The following is a 19,985-nucleotide window of genomic DNA, read 5'->3' on the forward strand; positions in this document are numbered from 1 at the left end:
CGACCAGCCGCGAAATCGAATCGTCGATAACGAACTCTCGATGCACAGGGATCTTCCAGCAATTCCGAAGATTATGCGCATCTCGAATGGAAGTCTCGTTTTCAACGAACGAAAAATTATGTCGATTTTGAACGAACGACACGTCCACGAGGAAAGATTAATCTAACAATCTGGCCTACTTCACGCAAAATAAAACAACGATATATTTCTTTGTAAAAGAAGACGGTTCAATGTTGTTTACGCGAACGCCGATAAACGTGATCGACGTCCCCGCATCTCCTATCGCGAGGCTTTTGATTTATCATTCGAAAAGTTTCGACAGTGTGTCCTGAGGGGTAAAAACGAACACAGTGAGAAATCAACGTGTTTCGCGATACCTCAATGTGCTTCTAATGAGAACGTATTGCCGTGTTATCTCGTCCGAACGATACAGACTGAATTTACAATTAGTTGCTACTCCTGTCACGAGCCGCTCGTTTCAGGCTTGTGTGTCGTGGCTGACGTTCCGGCTTCGCCTCCGGCGGAAGCTTAAAACTCGATTAAACGACTACTGATGCAATGTCAATCGGACGAGAAGCCACGGAAACTGGATTAACGTCTGTCAGTGTCGCGTTGTTCGCGTGCATTCGAGACCGAGCGTCGCGTTAAATAAGACTGACAATTCGCGAAGAAATCGAAAGGAAAGTACAGACAATGATCCTTTCAGTTAAGTCAAAGACAATGCTGATAATTCCATCAGGCAACTATAACGATCTCTATACTGGTATTAATTAATTAACTAATTAATTTTCAACAGCTCTTCCAAAGAGTCCTTGCTAATTTCTATCTAAAGCTTAATACTACGGAGACGCGCAGGTTGCACATACGAAATTTATGAAAGTACACGAAACGTGCACACAGCACGGTGGTTGTTCTAATTTCTAATATACCGTACTTTGACTCTCGCGATATCATCCTATTGCAACGCTTTTAAATTAACCAGTAAGAGGATCATCTATAAAATAGGAGAGCGCGATAGTCTATCCTGCTAGTAACGTGAATGGTGACCGAGATCGGAAGGGCGTGACATCGGATAAACGGTAGCGGACGTTACCATCCTTTCTACGTCGCGTTTACATCGCAAATTGTCGTGCCCATTAACCTGCACCAGCAGTTATAAACCTATCGTTGTAAAAATAGAATCGAACCCGATGTTCGATGGATGTTTCAGTTTGTTTTTCAGGCGTCCGTATGTCTGGCGATGAAACAGCAAGTGTGTATGCACGTTGCTGGTATGCAGAGAAATGGAGTCACTAGGCTATCGGTGGCGTGGCTCGTTGTTTAGGTTAACAGCCCCTAGTCACGCACGACCGAACGGATCGCGGCTACATCGTTCTGGATACACGTCCACTCTGTCCTTCCTTTTTAACTCGCTTTATCATTCTAGATCTCTGCGTAGCCCAATGGCCACGCCGTGTCCCTGGCTTCGATCCGCCAGACCCGCTGCCACCAGCGAATCAAATTGCAGGACACGGGTCTTCACCTTCCGCTGTGATGTACCGGTGATTAAAATTCCTCGTTACTGCGATTCTTGGCTTCGTCTCCCGCCGGGACTCGTCGTTGCAATAGATTTTTCGCTGCAGACGAGCTACACCCGTACGAGATGGCTTAACGTTTCATCCAATCCATCTTCCTAGAAATTGTGCGGATGTAGGCCGTATTCTCGGTATTCTGTGCGCAGCTATCTTCCGCTTAAGCATCCACGTACGAGTTTCCAGTACTATAAACCGATATTAATTCTTTACCGGGAACGAGAAACGTTGTAGAATTCCCTCCCATTAACTTTCTAATTAAAAGCAGGATTTACAAGGGAGGATTTATCGAATATCCGGGAAAAATTCATCCGTGGGCACATTCAAAATTGATTAATTATTTCCTAGCATAAAACGTCCCATGAATTTCTTATCGAGGAAATCAAGGTTGAATTGCTTCATGTATAATTTGATGTTTGTTCTCTTTCTATAATCGTAATCGTAGAATAAAATAATCATGGGAAAATATTCTTCAGAAAACGGAAATATCTTCGAATACAGATTTCGTGGTTAGTAATTTTGTAATATACGTTTATAACACTGCCATTTATAACGTTGGAAAAATCCTGTCTGCAGAGCTAAAATCCCGAATGCAAAGGATTGATATTGGCCAAACGCGATCAACGACATTGGCTATCTTAATAAATACGAAAGAGTATAAATCGTATAGACAAAGTTGCGGTACGCTCAGCGTTTCATAACGTGCATAGTGAAGATTATCTGTCAGAGCTTCGGGGCATCGATGGGGTCACGTAGTTGGAGTTCGTTAGAGCGTCTAAACGCAGGGTTGGTTATCGGAAGCCAAGGATGGCGAAACTTCCATTAACATTGCTCGAATTATCAATCTGTAGCGCTTTCATTAAGCTTTCGCAGTTCGGAATCGACTTACGCGGAAAACGGTCACTGGAGAGAATCCTTTCCCGAAATCCTATCTTTCGTGCGTCCCGGTCCATCTTTGTTACTCCCGTGGGAAGTTGGTGTGGAGGTAGTATTGATCACTCCCATGCTGCGCCCACCTCCACCCTCTACGTCCTCCGACCTCTGTTTTCCATCCTCCGTTCTGCATCCTCCGTCCTTTATCCTGCAGCCTCTTCAATCTGCCACCTTCCACGTTTCGTCTTCACGCTCTTCGTCCCTTTGTTCAATCGTTATTCCTTGATCCATCGTATCTTCCGCGAAATAACATCTTACGAGAATATCTACGAGATGTTTGAGAAAGTTGGGCTCAAACCTCGAGAAGAACATGTAGTACACATCGAAACAAGCAAAAGGATCTTAATTAACACGGGTACGAATGTTAACGAGTTTTAAAGTTGCATGACGTTTTCAACTGTGAGCTTGCAACGACATATTACAACTTTTCGCCGTTAGATTAATTATGTAATAATTAATTATGTAATCGTACTTTGATATCGCTTAATAACAACGATAGAAGAATATATAGTTTATCACTTTGGGGTTGTAGCGTTCGTGTACATGTATTGAGTTATTCGCCAGTTATTTGTCACTTTTACATTATTTAAATAATGGTTCTGCGAGGAAACGCGGCGGAACGTATGTTGAAACGAATATAAAGTACTGTAAACGGAGCTAGTTAATACCGTATCGATGAAAACGTTTCGCAATTCCGAAGCTAATCATACTTGAACGTTTATTGAAACGTTTTTATTTATTTCGATCGATACTAGGTATATCTTCCTGAGGTTCGATCCCAAATTTTTAAAACACCCTATATAGGCATCAGTCTATTTTCTGGTTCGATTAACGTCTCAATTATGCGGGTGTTAAACCAAAATCAAGCGGAATTAATACGTCGGATTCTCATCTGACGTCATGTTTTTCACTAGACCAGATCCGACAAGGGAACATCCGGTAAAAGCTGTACCAACCGGCTACCCATAAAAGGGATCGTCCTTCTAATAAAAAAAAAAAATCTGGTAATCCCGGTCTGAATGGCGGAGGCAAGAATTTCGCTGCTTTTTCGCGTCTGGGCTCGCATTTTTTGTAAGCCGCCCCCGGCACTTCGCAACCAACAGCGTGGTGCGCGCACGCTAAATCCCTTTTTCCGGGGAGAACTTTTCACACAGGCTGCCGTGACTGTGAAAATAGCAGCCGTTTCGAATCGCTGTGAATATTACGCCGAGGATGGAGGATTAACGGCTCCGAAACGGCAAAGACTGCTTTCCGTTGCGTAATCGATACACCACTGTGCGATATCGTTTTGCATTTCCATAGCTCGACCGCCGTGATTTACGATACCCCGATTATTTCCCATCGGGATGAACGCGAAAAACATCACTCGTTGTATCTTTTAAACGTTACTTCCGAAGTTGTATGACGCTCCGTTATTTCGGCCAAGATTCAACCAGAGTTGCAATCGTTGTTTCATCATTGTTCAAGGCTTGTATAATATATATATATTTGTGGTATGAGACAGTTGATTTATGGGAATCGTCAGCGTGGAACAGACTGAAGAAACGTAACGATGCTTACGACACTGGATCGTCGCCAGACTCGACGCCAGGCCACAGACGTAGAATTTCCGCGCTACGTATCAATGTACGATGTAAATGAAATCCTCGTTCACCTTGAAGGGGATGAACAGCGCTTGTTCCACGAGTAAAAAAACACCAGAGCCAGAACCCTTGACGTCACGTCAAGGAAAATTGTATATGTCTCGAAGATTGCGATCGAACATGAAGAAACAATTTGCTCGCGAGTGTATTAAAAGTAACACGCTCGAAGACAGTGCATACCTGTTGCCACGTATAAGCTTGCTGAGATCAAATTTCTTGCTATTTGTATCTTCTCGTGCAATGGAAGAATGACACGTTTCGCGATGTATCGGAGATTGCTAAGCTATCAAAAGCTACGTTCAACTATCAAAGTTACGTTTAACTTCTCCAAACGCCTGCACGTAGTCCTGCGTTTCGCAGAGGAGGCAATTAACCAGCTGAATTGCAAAGTGGTACTTGATGATCCTTTGAAATTTTAATCAAATAACCTAAGAACAAAAGCGCTAACATAGCCGAAAATTTAGATACAAAGAGGTAAAGGTTCTCCTACATTAGCACGATTTGAGTATTCGGTGATATTTAGACAAAGCGTGGGCCTCGATTGTTTGCCCTCTTTCAGGCGCCTTATGTAGCCTAATAGCCTCTCGATTTTTAATCCAGCTACGCTATCGTGTATGAGTATTTCGACACTTCCAAATTATTGGGAATATATAAAATACAGTTGAAAGAAGCACGCATATATTTCTACGATGAAATCATCACTGCTAATAAACCCTTTTTTACTACGTACCAAATACAGTAATGATTTAAATGTAATTATATATATATATAAATTTTACAAATTCGTAGCAATTGATAAATTCCATCTGTAAAATTGTGAAAGGTAATTCTATAACGTATAACTCATAATTTGTTAATTTACTAGTATTGTGCGTAACTTGATAATTTACTAATATATTATTAATGAACTAACAAGCCACAAAATATAATTATTTATTGATATAATAATTATACAATTCTCTTCCATAATTTTACGATTCTACGCCAACTAGGATAATCGAATAATAGATAATTTGTAAAATTGACTTCTAAAATTTCATTTCTTCGATTATTATCAACCTTCTACTAATCCCATATAATGATCCATTAATAGTGCTAATAATTATTCACGCGTATCTTCCAAAACTTCAGCAAGAAGTCAGTTGTGTAAGAGATCCCTGATGACTAAATACTTCTAGACTTTCACGTAGATCAGGACAAGGTTCCTCTCTTGGAAGGTTGGCATATCCAGGACGAAAGAGTGACGGCTCGAATTTGGGGCAACGTCTTCGACGTGTCAGGCCGGTGTCGGCCAGGAGGAATCTCGCGAACGGTCGCCCGCTCCGGAATATTTACCCAGCCGGGTTTACGTGCCGAAATCGTGCACGTGCGTACGCGTGCGCACGCTACCGTCCAGGTTCACGTCCTACTTACGATATCGAACTGCGGAAGGGCAGGGCACCCCGCAAAACGTTTCTGTCATTCACTATTTATCTGTGCACGCTCGAGCGGACGCGTGTTTTCGCACGCCTTTGTTCCGCCATCGTTCTGCCTTCGTTCTGCTTTCGTTCGTCAAAGGCCTGGTCCGCGAGGGAAATTCCTCGGGAAAATCGTTCGACGGTTTAAGTGCCAGCGAGCAACAGATTACGGATTGAATGGGCATTCGAGAGTAATCACGATAATGAGAAGGGATCCGTTCGATCGTCAGCCTGAAGGTAAGGCTGGGATTGTCGGCCAAGTAATTTTGTAATGTCTGTCGCGGTGGAAGCTAATGACGAAAAGTACGAATGGTAGGTTGGAGGGTTTGCTCGTTGAGAAAATAATCGAAATAATTGCGCCAATTAACGATAGGCGCATCTCTAGCAGAGCAACGGCGTAATGCTTCTGGGAGAAATTGCTCGTCGAAGAGGAGAGGCAGTTGAACGATGGCCAAGTGCAACTGTATGGCTATCTCTGTTACGGAAAGAGACTCTGTAATCGACTGGAACGTAATGGAAAGGGTCGCAACACGGAAACAGCAGCTCTGGAAAAGCGTTCACCCATTTACTAAGTAAAGAACTGGAAAGCTTGACGAGACAGTCTAATCATTCGGAAACATCCTGGGAGAATGCGTTAATTTTCGGATCTTCGTGTCTTTCGGCGGTTGAACAGAAGTATTTCAACGTGAAATGATCGACGAATGGAACAACCCGATAGATTCGAAACTATGTGTCTATAGAAAATAGTAGAAACGAATAATATCAGTTTAGTTTTTACGTCGATATAACTTGACTAATGTTTTATATTTTACGTGAAAACGACCCTAGCTTTTCGAATTGTCCTCGGCGCAATCGTAGCGATCGTATGGGTTTCGATTAGATGAAAAATCCGAGTTGTTGGTCGCGTGACTGAATGGTCGAGAGAGTTTTCGTGCGCCACGAAATACGGAAGAGACGTGGGACAAGCGGTCAGGGGTCCGACCGGCGAAGACGGTGCAGACAACGAACGGAAAACCGGGCAGGAAACGAAGGGGTAAACGACAAGGAGATACATCGCGAGGAAACACGATTGTCGTTGATTATCTGAATAAACCGAGCCTATTTCACGCGAGTCGGTCTCTTTCGGCGAGCGATATCCGCCCAAAAGCAAGATCGCTTGAAATTTCACCGAGGTCGGTCGCTCGTTTATCGCCACCTGACAACCTTCGCGCTCTCCTCTGGGAATAACGAAAAAAATCCTTTCAAATCGCATACCAAGCTCTCGGGAATATCGACGTATTCGTCGCCACTTCTATTTTCTCCGAACGTGATCTCGAGAACCTCTTATAAAGAACATCGCGTTTCGTTCGTTGGTTTATCAAGACGCCATGAAATCTTAGAAGGATGCTTAGGATCCTTAGAAGGAGGAAGGATATTATTAGCTCCCTGCTTTCCGATATATTAAACGAGATTACCTTAATTTTAGAACGTTACGATTAACACGAAAATCATCAAGATACTATAACTTAGAATAAGATCGGATTGTTTGAATTAATCTAATCGTGGTCCTTGCATAGAGTAATCAATCTTGCGTATCATGCAAGCAATATTACTTTATCTTTAACGTAATCGTGAAAAAATGAGAAAATTCTTCTTCCGTTCATCGTAGCCACTATATCGAGCCATAAGTTCCTTCTTCGAGAGCGAGAGTTCTTCAGATTTTCAAGTTATATGGCTTGATGTCGCGTGAGACCGTCTTTCAGACAGTTGACTGAAATATCAACGACATTTGTCAAGCAAGCGGAATATTTCTGCGAGAATTTGCGAGCCGTCGGCGTAACAGCTTTACGCAAATATCATTTGTCAGAGTTTCGTTTCACGACTATGTTTCATGGTCTCGCGTGAACAACGCTCGCGTGTAATTGAACGGAGCATGAGTCGCTTAAGTCCCTGCGATCTTATTAGGCTCGTTTCGTGGCTTAAATACCTAGAAACCAAACGTTTTTTTTAGAAATACACCAACAGGCTGCACGGATTTAAACGTTAAAAACTTTTCTCGTCGTTTCTCTCCTCGTCAATAATTCCCTTCGACCAAGATCATCGTTGAAAATGGAGGAATGTTATCGAGGGTGCAACGACTTGGCGAACAATAAGCCCTGAAATCTCTTCTCCCTGTGACCGATCTACACCAACCCTGTGTTGACGAGAAATAATAACTACGTAGCCTGTCTGTCAGAAGTTTCTAAAAATAATTTGCTATCGTGAATCACTTAGACCTTCGAAAATGATAACCGTTGGCAAAAGAAGATCAACCCTTGCCACTCACGCGACTATTACAGTTCGACTAAATCGATATACAAAGTATCTCGATAACTATATAATAGACCAAGGGGTATTTTTACATGAAAAAATAAGCTGATAACATAGAAGATAGAATTTGTTCATACGTCAACCTACATTTCCTATGTTTTACGTTAAGGTCGATTACCTCAAAACGCGATCAATGACCATCGTATACGTTTTTCGCGTCGACACGTTACTATCTAGATGCTTATCTATCTGCTCGATCATATTGCCGAATAATTAGAGTCCTGCAACCGCAATTTCTTCGCGGTTGTTCCGAAGGCACTGTGCGTTTCCCTTTCGTCGTGACAAAATTAATAGCCGTGATCGTTTAGAAAGTGGATCTTTCGCACATGACACGAGGAATTACTCTCGCGATTTCGTTGCTACTGGTAGTTGCTATTTAAGGCGTCAATTTAGAAATAGGCATAATTGGTAAATTGAGGAAAATTATTGGAGGCGCGCGAGCTTTAACAACGTTCGACACGCAATACGGATATTAATTGCAGTAATTTGAGCGAATGGGCAACAGGTTTGATCAGTGACTGGTTCACTTTCGTCGTGTGGTTCCTCGAAATGGAAAATGCGTCAGACGATTAGCATCTTTCTCTGTGCGTGGAAATTTGAAGAAAATGACGGAAGGAACGCGACGCGATAAGATAAGCTAACACCCAAAGTCGTTTTATAGGTTTACGGGCTTCCATAACCTGGTTATCGATTCGCCGAGCGAAATGACAATGTAATATTTCTTCGCTCTGCACTGTTCTATTCGGCGTGCACGTTTTAACATAACCTTGTTACGTGATTTCGTAATTCGTCGATATTACATGTTATCTAAAGCAGCTCACGAAAACATTCGAACAAGTAGAAAGTCATATTTTTCATAGATATCATAAATTAACGATTTAGAAACCTAAGAATAATAGATTTTACTGCCTATTATATGTATCACTTCGTAAACCTACCATTTAGTTTATTATTAATTGTATTGACATTTTTCTATATTTCGAAAAACTTAGAAAAATATTTTATCTAATCTGAAGAACATTAATCTGATCATAATTCTGATTCCATTTCTAATTCAGAAATTAAGAAATCTAAAGATAGGGACGAACACGATTTAATCACACCGTAATATCCTATTATAGGTAATTACGATGATCACGAGCAATGAAATCATATCAATTCGATTTATCCGTAAATTAGTAATATTTTATGAAATATGAACAGTTATCTGGATTATAGAGAATTTAATCATGACATGCCACATTCCAGATTCAACCTTTACTGTGAATTATTAATTCGTCACACTTTGACGAAATCGACGCGCCGTTGCAACTGTGTATAATACAAGAATACTATTATTAAAAATCATCGATGAAAAATCTGCGGTTGTATAAACCGTCTTTCGTGGTCACTAAATCCTACGGCCACGAGCTGCCCGTAAATGACAGAATATTATGCGATAGAACAGCCAAAAAGTTTCCAACGTCGGAATTCAATTCTGCAAATGCATACTTCCGTCGCTCGCTTGTGAACGAGCGTCGCGGATACCAAGGCGAAAATTTCAATCGGAACACTATCAATCTTGCGCGGACGTGGTTTTATCGTTCGTTCGCAGGGATGCCTGTATCCCTCTGATTACACCTGTCGCGCGTCCGGATTCATAACGTTCCGCGTTAAATGCACGCGAACGTGTTTTTCATTCAGCTTTTTCAAGAGCCGATCTTCGAAACACTTTGATACAGCACTGGCAACAAATCAGCATTAACAAAGAGCGAGCTCTGGCGCTCGTTCGAATCCACTACTGTGATTGAACGCGCCGAGTCGATCGCCTGTGCAACGTAAAATGGTGAACGTGCGGAATGTTTAAGCGCCCGGGCCAGGCGACTGAATAATAGTTGGCCACTATTATTCCGCGAAACGAGACAGGCAGCACGAGATCCCTCGTTATCGAGTGATCCTGCTAGGTATTCCGTTTCTCAGGCTTTCGAAATGTACCTTTCGATCGGAAACACCGGTACAGAAATGGTCCAGTCATTGGACTGGACTTTACGGCAACGTTAACCTCGACGATCGATCGTATCGATTTATATAAAGTACCGTAAGGTTCGAAAGAAACGTAGGAAACGTGGATTTCGGGAGTAGGATAGAAGCGAATCTGTCTAACTTTGATCTTTTCTATAGTGGTTAAAATCGTTTCTACGTTAAGCGGAAACTATAATAAAAGCACTAACAGCTGGTTCTACCCGTCCAATTCCGATATTTTTTTTATCATGTGGATGAAATCGTTTCTACATTAAAGGAAAGTAGCAAGGACTGCTTCGTTTCGTACTTTTCATTTATTTTAGGAAACCAATGAAATGCAAATCCCGGTAACAAAGCGAAGTTTGCTGTAAAAGAATTTTACCTGTTAACCGGGCAAACTCGTTATTCAGATTGCCGGTTTCTCAGGCACAGTGATCGAAGAGCTCGTAACAATACTACGCCTAGCGAGTTTTAGGTTTTCACTACTGGAATGCGTTATTACCTAAAAATGACAAATAATTGACAAGGCTTGCTTTTCTTACGAGTCTCTTAATTTCTTTATTTACCAATCTAATATTTGCCAAAGATAGATCATATTATATTTCCATGTGCGGAAATTAAAATCAATTTAACTGAAATTAATGCGCTTCGATTTAATATTAGAAACGTTTCTGGTTAAGAAACGAGCCGGTTAACAGGTTAAGCCTTTCTTCGATCGACAGTCTACGTATTGGGAGGCGTACAGGAAGCTCGTCTTTGTCTCTGATTGCAATGCACGTGGTCATATTTAATCGTGTTATTTAATCTCGTGAAAGAAACAAGTTGACCTTGCGTGAGACATCATGCATACGTCTAATTCAATTGGCCAACGGACAGCGGCGAGAAAAGCGTTTGTCATCGCGTTTCACTTTGAAAAATTAATCGAATGCGTATACGACACGAAAACGAAAACAATCGTCTAATGAAACATCGCACACCTTTAAAAGAGCGTTTTCGTTATTACCCGAATTATTAATAGCTCTATGAATAAGGCGTAGTTATTTGCAGGATTGTTGCCGGCAGAAGAGCTAATTTTTTATGAGAAATTCGCTGCGGAAAATTGAACGTGTCACGCGTATATCACGTGTTACGTTGACACAGGGGAAATCGTCGACGAGCGTGAAATTTTGAAGCCACCTTTTTTTCAAAGATTCACGCGATTCCACCTCTTGGAAGAACAATTCATTGAGGAACGTTACGAAAGAATGGGAACCATTTAGGAGTAGCGCGATAAGAGATTCAATTTTCGGTCAACTAAACGATCGTCAACGATCATCGGAAACTGCTCAATGGAACTTCGATGAAAAGTACGTTTCTAAAATTTCACCAAAAATTCGTTGAAAAGGACCGAGAAAAATGACAGGTCGGAGGAGCAAGTAGTACGAGTCAACGATTCGTACGAGTGGGCAATCACGCTACGAAAAGAAGCACACGATGCGTGGAAAAAAGTTTCCAATAAACGATTGAAACAACCTTTTTATCGAGGATTTTAGCGAAGAAAAAGACATTCGATGGAGGAAATCCATTTCCTGCGGAACGAAAAGAGAGAGGGCATCTTACTTCCGAAAACCGTCTCACTCGCTCGACGGGACGTCGATTCGTTTCGACAAAAAAAAAACGGTCCGCGCTTAAGGCGGCCACTTAAACGGCACAAAAGAAACCGCGAGCACTTGTTCCCGACCGAGTCTACCTCCCTGGAGACTTTCAGAAGCTGGTGATTGTCACGGAATCGGCCAACGGTACCCGCCATTTTTGACATAATCACTGAGAAACTGCCGGCGGATGGATCGTTCGCCGTGGCTAGTGCGTCCTTTTTTTACACACTTCCGGGAAATTCCATTCTCGCCTTTCTGTTCGTTGGCCGTTGCCTCGAAAAAGCTAACTGAACGAGCTTCAAGGTCGTGATGGAGATAATTCGAAGTTTGTGAATCGGACGTTGTAACAGGGGTCAAGATGACAGAAGATCACGGAGAAAAGATCGAGTCGTTGAAAAGGGGGTGACTGAAAGATGAAAGGAAATAAAGTAGATAAGAAATAGGTTGAGAATAGGGATACAAAGGATGCAGTTTGACAGAGGGGGGAAAAAAGTAACCGCTTGCGGACTTACGTGCTCGATGGTAGGCAGATGGGCCGTGACTGACACCCCCGGTGCCGCCACGCGCCCCTCGCGCACCGACTCTGCGATTTCGAAGACAGTGCGCAAGCTCGAAGCCCCGCACGACCGCCACGATCAGAGCTTCTCCGGAGCTTGTCCCGACCCCCGAGAGCATCATCCGTGTTGGTCTACGGAACCAACGACCAATGTGCTCTAACGTGTATCTTCTACGTTTACGTACGCCATCCTCAGGGTGAATGTCTCTCCCTTAGCTTCCTACTTATCCTCGTGTTTTCAACTCGTGTCCAAACTACACGTTATCTCGTGTCAAGGTACATAATCGTTATCTCTGTCAAGATTTATCTTCGTATGGTTTGAAGGGCATTTAGCCTGTCCACGGTTATCGTGTCAAGCGAAGATTCTCTGACTAAACATCGTCCTCGTAATCTACGTTACCGAATTCAGTCTCTTATAGAGTTTCATTGAACCAATGCTGGGATCCATTGACGAAACACTTCTATTTCTTCCTGAAATAGCTTCGAACGACACGCTGAGAGGCAAATTATCGGTGACAAATTTAGTAGAAAAACGTGCACGACGTTGGAGAAAACGTTGTCACGTTGCGTTGTAGCGGAACGTTCGAAATTCCACGAGATTCCATTCAATTCCAGGGCTCGCTACGTTGGATTTCTTACGAGCCAATCCTGGAAGATCTATCGAACGTAAAAATACGCAGCGGTTTGTCTTTATTGCACAGCTAGGGATCGATCGATCGATCGAAGCGGCGTAGTCGTACACTAGCGTTGTAATTTTGCCCGGTGATTTCGCTTCATGGGATCGGAGAGCCATGTACTTCACTGTGCTCTCGCTCTAGTCGAATAGTTTCCGCTTGGAAATTCTCATTTTCGAAAAATATGGCGCTGACAGCGGCTGCGAGTGACGTTCGTCTTCGACGAACACGTGAGTCATGAAACAGTTGCATGCAACTATTACACAAACTGTTTCGTAAGTATCTTTAGCTTATGTCCCATTTCGTGATTCTGTAATATCGATTGATGGTCGTTACATCGTTTATTGATGAACAAATTCTGTTTCGCAACGATGAAAGCCAGATAATAAACACAAAATGCGTAATACACGATGCTAAACCAGAAATTATTAAACAGTGCTTTTATGTGAAACTAAATCCCATTTATGTACGCGTTTATGGCAGATCTAATCTCCTGTCGTAGTCTCCAATTTATATACGTATTTCAACCTTGCTGTGATTTTAAATGAAGATATGATAGATAAGAAGATGGCACGCGAAGGTTCTCCAAAAAATACGTCTACGAATATCTCAATACGACATACTTTCGAGAAATTTTGAACAGCGAATTTCTCGAGAACGAACCGAGGTTTTTGACCGAAATTGGTATTTTATATTGGGAGAACATGACTAGTAAGGAGGTGTAACGCCGAAAAATTTCGCTTATACTGCAAATTCGGAGACACCCTGTATCGATCTATTGGAAGCAATTAAAAGGTTGAAAGCCAGGTGGGAAGAGGGGGATCCGTAAAATTTTACGCCGCAGGATAAGAATTCGTAAAAGCAACGCGGCTCGTGATCTTTGTAGCTTTATAATTTCTCCTCGGGCCCCTGCCAACTTTAATTACTGTTACAAATCAACAACCCGGGCAGACCTCGGGGCTAAATCTTCCACGTAAGCGAGGGATTGTGTATGACTAAGGATCCGACGTTCCAAGAATTACGGCATCTTAAAATTCTGGAGAATCTGAGAAGGGAGGCTAGCTGCGTGCTTAACGACGGCTCGCCACGTTACGAAACGCTTGTTCCATTTAAACCACTCTTTTTCGCCTGGTAAGTTTTTCCATCGACCAATTTGTCGACGTTAGATCGTGGAACTAATTGGGATTGTCGCGAAGTTAAAACGAGTTCAATGGTAAACACGTTTTCCCTCGTGATTGAGAGATTTTCGTTTAAAGGATAAAGTCTCTGTCGAGAGGAAAAAAAATATACAGAAGTGTATCGGCTGTCAAAGGACTGGCGTGTTAGCGGCTACGAACTGTCCTTTCGTGCTGCTGAAACTTTTGTAAAACTTCCTTTGGAAACTATTGACAGGTGCCACCGGCGCGTTTGCCTGACGTACGTTACACAAACGGTCTCGAAGAGCCACGAACCTCTCCAATGCCATTATTCCCCGACGTCGAATGAAATATCTCTCGATTTCCTTTTCTCCACAATACTATGGCGAAACAAGTAGAATTCAGTTAAACGTCAGTCGATGTATCGGAATTTCTGACGCGTTCCTTTCGCATGTTGTTTAGCGCGCACGATTTTAATCATCTTTGCATCGTGCAAGCTTTCAGACGCTTCATTGTTCGTACATGTAACTACAATGGCTCGCTATTCGAACACTGATCATAGTGGTATTTAATATCTTTTCCCAAAAGGGATTGTTTTCGAGATATTTTGGTGGGAAGCTTACCAATGAACGTTCTCCATAGTAAATAGTAAAATATCGTATAATATCGTTACGATTTTTAATAGATAATTTTAATTTATAATCTGGTGATACCATAAAAAAGAAATAATTCGTCATTAATCGTATGCTTTGATCAAATTCGCATATTTTGACTACAAATCGATCAAAGTGTCCGGATACTTATGAGCGATGCCGTACAATATTTTCCACGTATCGACAGAGACTTTGCAAAGAAATGACAACGCTCTAGAACGAAAAGTTTCATCCGAACATAACTCTTGGTTCGTATAATAATATCGTATAATATTCGTATTATATAATAATCCGTATAATAATGGTCCTCATGGTAGAAAATATTGATAAATATGGTTGGCTCGCTATATCGTCGAATAAAGTCGACGTTTCTCGACGATACAGCGAGCTGTCGCAACTCGGAGAACTTCACCAGCAACACTGGCGAATTTGTATTCGAGTTTGGAATCCATTCGCAACGAGGTTGCCTTGCTGACATCAATAGAAGTCGTTTAATCCTTGTGAAAAGGGACGTTGTAAGGTGTCATTTTCCACGTGTTTGCGAAATTGAATGGAGAGGGTGGGATAAAGAGGTGAGGGAAGTTTCTTCATTTTCCTTCGACCTGCTCATCTCCTGACCTTGATTAAAGGAAAGTAAAGCAGATAGCTCAGAGAGCATCACGTTCTCGGGGATAATCTGACCAAAGCGCTTGCTCGTGCTTCGTGAATCCGAGCGAATTTGCATGCTTTTATCATCAGCGCGGCGGGAAACACCGGAGAAGGCAGCAGCGAAATAAATACCTCTTCGCCCCTCAGCATCAAACATTAAAACGACTAAAGATCTGTGTCGAAATCTGCCTCGAGTAATACGAATATTCCCTTGACGAGAATATTGCGATGTTGATAGTAATAGTTAGAGAGACAAGTCAAATCCGATCAAAGATCAAACCAGCGTAATTCATACAATCGAATTATCTATCCTTTGTCTTCTCGAAGACGACTGATTCTATTTACGTAAACGAAGTTTGTAATTAAAGCGTCGTTTACGAATTAACCCATCGATGATACGCTCATTATATTTTCACAACGCGTAGGCGCTGTTCCAGCGGGTCAACTTCCGCTGACAACTTCTCTCATGAATCTAATCCGAGAATCACATTGGAATTAAAACGCCTGTTTAGCTACGAGAATAAATTTCAAAGGAGCGAAACAACAAAGATGTCGGTGAAATTAACTATTAATTTTCCTATTCCATTCGCGAGGCGTTTACGTGGAAACAATGGTTAGGGATACTTTTACGGTTTCCGAGAGATTACAGTAGAAAGCGAAAAATATTAAAATTGGGGATACCAGTGGATCATAAACTCTTTCACGAATTGAAAAGTGGCCGCTTTAAACTACCTCGTTATTGGGGAAAATAAAATTCTCGGCTACGTACTCATATGGTACGCGGTAGAGCCCGTACAACTTCATCATAAATTCAATAAGAGTGTGGTTAAACCGAATGCAGCTGTGTCTTTGGGAAAAAAAGTTTCGTTTATCTAATCCTCGGATAAGATGAATGTAACGGAACGTACAATTTTTATGCTCGCAATTGATACATTAATATTCCCTTGGCTTATACACGTAACAATGTGCAGTGCAAAATGATTACAAGAGAATAGAATCAAAGGTAAACGGTCTCTCAATTATCTGACGTCAAAACCACTAGTAATTCTCGCTCGGTGTAAGATTATTGAAATACGATACAATTCCCCTTTTCTAAAATAAGCTCTCTTCTACTCAACAGGCAATTAAAATATTAAAAGCAAATAGCGAAGTTTAAAATACAATTTATGATTGATATACAAATTATATCCCAGACATAAAATCGCAGAGACAGACAAATACAGTGATTCGTTAAAATGTTTGAACATGTATATGAATAGCTTTTGTGCATATATTGTATGCACGATTGTAAAACATTTTGATACTTTATTAACAGCGTAATGAGATACGTCTGTGATGCCTGTATTGGTGGAATTCGAAACGAACCTAAAAATATATATAAAAGCTACATTTATTGTAAACATATATTTAGACATCTTGTTAATATAATAAATAATTGACCGTTTAAATATGTATTTATGTAATCTCAATGAAACTCGTTTCGATTCAGACTTCACCAATACAATGACAATAGTCTGGTCTCGTTATAACGTTAACGAAATATCGAAATGTTCCGCGCAACACGCACGATACATTCGCGAAAGGTTTCTACAACTGTTCGAATACTTTTGCGCTTTGGGAATTCGACAATTCGATCGCGATTCTAACGCGGAGTAAACGGTAGAGATTCCTCGCGAATTCTAATTGACCGTTCGAACGACACCTCTGGAAATTCTATGCATGTTGAACGCGCAGCTTTCCAATAATACCGGTGCCAGCTGCGCTTGGAATAATAGCTCGGTGTGCTCCTCGGAATGTTCTTTCTGCTGCGCCGTGCTTCTGGTGCGCTCCACTAGCCGCTCAGATTTGAAGCCGCGATAAGAAACTAGGAGAAAGATCACCGGCCCCGCTGATTTATACGGCGTGACTTTATCTAAGGAGGCACGCGAATCTTCGTGGCGTTTATCAAAAAATTTTTTTAGCCCCGCAAAAAGACGATCGTCTGGCTCAACGACCTAACGTAATTCGGCTCGAGCGGTTGCTCACTTTTTCTCGCGTCTGCCCGCTCGATCATGCGAATCGCGACGATCGCGCGCGTGTATATCTGTTGAATCACATGAAGAAGCGCGAGACCATCGTTGAACTGACCTGGCACGCGACCTTGGCACGGAAACGCTTTTTCCTCTACGCAGAAATGAATATTTTATGTCGAGCGACACGGTGACAGTAGCATTAACCCGTGATGGTCAGACGACCGCATGGTTACTACTTGGCTTGGTATATTCGTATGATCCGTTTTGTCCAATTCAATAGAATGGATCATATCGTAATGTTCTATCAATGAACGTTCTATTGGTTTGGACAAAACGGATCATACATAATTCAGTAGAATAATATAAAAGAGAAAATGTTGTGCATCTATTATTTCTTTATAAAGCGAAAGAAACTTTTGGAACAGCCTAATATATACACTTGGGACAAAAACAAGTGGGCAGATACTGGAAGTAGGTATCAATGAAATTTAATCGAACTAGTAGTACTATACTTTCATACATATGGTTAGCTTCTAAATATTACATATCCTTATAGTGCATAGGTTATTTAATAAATAATTGGAATTGATATTTAGTTTTATGTATGGAAGCTGTATTCAAGAGAACTTTATCGATATCTATTTCTACTACCTGTCCATGTATTTTTATTCACGACTGTATTTGATTGCATTCTTTTAAGAATATAACATTAATCGTATTATTTACGTTTTCTCGAATTCCATCGACTGTCGCATCGACGCATAAATGTTAGGTAAAAGGAATACAGGTTAAACAGAGCGGACCTGTATCGACTTTTTCAAATCGATATGTAATAAAATATCTGTGACTCGTGTCGACAACAGTTATTTGTATAACATGCCTGTCGATAGTCAAGTTCGTTGAAATCGCTAAATTATCCATGGTGATTTTCCGGGAACGTGAGCGAACACGAAGCAAGTACAGAGAAATACGATCATTTACGTTCTCTATGTATCGATAGGAAATTTATCTCTTTTTCATTTTGTGAAATTTGCATACATTTCGTTTCAATCTATATATGTTCAATTCTATATACTTAAGCTCGTTAACTAAATACACGATAAACCTGTCATAGAATCTCGCGTCTTACGTTCTGGAATATCGAGCTTGAAAAAAATCAGAGTGTTTCTTACGCCCTCTGCGATTTGCTACTAAGAATTCTAAGGGATATATTTAATTCAATCGTCGAAAAGGATAAAAATGGACTTGCCGTCTACTGAACATCGTGGACCTATCGCAGGACAAGTAGTTCATATAATAAAATCATACCGATTCCCCTTACTATTCACAATTTTTCGCTTATATAATTGTAGTTCAGGCAAATGAATTTAGTCGACAGAAGTTTATTTAATCGAGCACTAACTGGTTTTGTTTAAATAAACGAAGTGTGTTCAAATCGCCTAATTAAAACCTCTGAATGGTCGGTATTTGTTTTCTATGGATAAGATTGTATATTTTGATTAAGTCTTCCTGCTATTATTAGCGATTATTAAGCATCGATGCATGGGAACAGCCTTCTTGAGGTCGCATGAAATTACTAAACATATCGTCAACGATCATGGCAGGAAACTAGTAAGGAGTTCGGACGATAAATACGGCGCAAGTAGTGTAGATCGAGCAAAGTACCGACGCTGTCGGTATACCATTGGACGGAGCTTTCCGACAGCTCTGTTGTACCGACTACAAGCGCATCGAGCTTTCGCGTGAACTCGTAAAGTTTCCAAGAAAAACTAACTTACCGATCGGATTACTGCTTCATCGAGCGAGCGGCTCACTTACCTACAAAAGAGAATGGTTTAGGGTTAAAAAAATTCTGCTCGAACTTTCTCGAACTTGTTCTTGCATCGCACTAAAGTGGCGTTTCGTGGTACTAACGATAGTAAAACGCATCGAACACAAACGAGACATGCGGACTAGGTGAAAAATGTTCATGCATCATCGAATTTTTCATGCTGTACGCGGGATCAACGAAACGTAATCTTTCTAATTCGAGAGACACATCGGCGAGTCGGAGTAACTCGTCGATACGAAATTGCCGATTTGCAATGAACAAAATCTCCAATCACCCTACCGTTTTTTTTTCTTTTTTACTCTTCTTTCGCGTGTTAAATTTGAATATAATTTGAAAAGATCCGAATAAAACGTAACGCAAAAACACTACGCATTCAGTGTTTCAGCTATCGCAATAGGTGTCGAATGAAAGCGATCTATCTGTAAACAGTCTTGCTAATAGGATATCTCGATAATGTTTAGTTGATAAATAGATAATTGATAATGCTAAGAAGCTTTGTTTCGCTCTCTACTAACAGCGAGACAGGGATGAACGTCTTGCGACGTCTACGTAACTAAGTAAGTGCTACTGATCCCCCGAAGGGACGCATTCTAGCTGAAAGAGACTAACAATAAGATAAACTATAGACGCCTAAGGTGTCTTTGTGCAGAGAATTTGGAATTTTTGCGTGGAAATTTGTACCTGCACGACAGCCGGCCCGCGATGCGCCTGTGCAATAGAAACACAAGAAAGAATATTATACAGACAGGTAGAGATAGAATTATAAAAGAGAATGGTATGTATGAATGCGTGTTAGAAACAGGAAAAGACCGTGAGAAAAGACAAACAAGTGGAAGGATGTCGATCGTCTGCGCGCGGCGCATGCAGAATGACCCAGCTTCTATTCT

The 19,985-nt window shown here is 41.3% G+C and overlaps 1 protein-coding gene across 7 annotated transcripts in view; it reads right to left on the bottom strand.

Annotated features, from left to right (window-relative positions):
• Positions 1-19,985, bottom strand: part of LOC126872487 (neo-calmodulin-like) — an 83,291-nt gene that overhangs the window by 39,788 nt on the left and 23,518 nt on the right. For 2 of the 7 annotated variants that reach the window (XM_050632510.1, XM_050632513.1), the window contains exon 2: positions 19,780-19,806. The exons of 2 other annotated variants lie outside the window; for them this stretch is intronic. In XM_050632510.1, coding sequence (XP_050488467.1) covers positions 19,780-19,806 — 27 coding nt within the window. Of the gene's footprint in view, positions 1-12,100; positions 12,250-19,779; positions 19,807-19,985 lie in introns of those variants that run through there. 3 more of the 7 variants (XM_050632509.1, XM_050632508.1, XM_050632511.1) reach the window with 3 other exon arrangements.

Source organism: Bombus huntii, chromosome 13 (assembly GCF_024542735.1).
Source record: "Bombus huntii isolate Logan2020A chromosome 13, iyBomHunt1.1, whole genome shotgun sequence".
NCBI lineage: Eukaryota > Metazoa > Arthropoda > Insecta > Hymenoptera > Apidae > Bombus > Bombus huntii.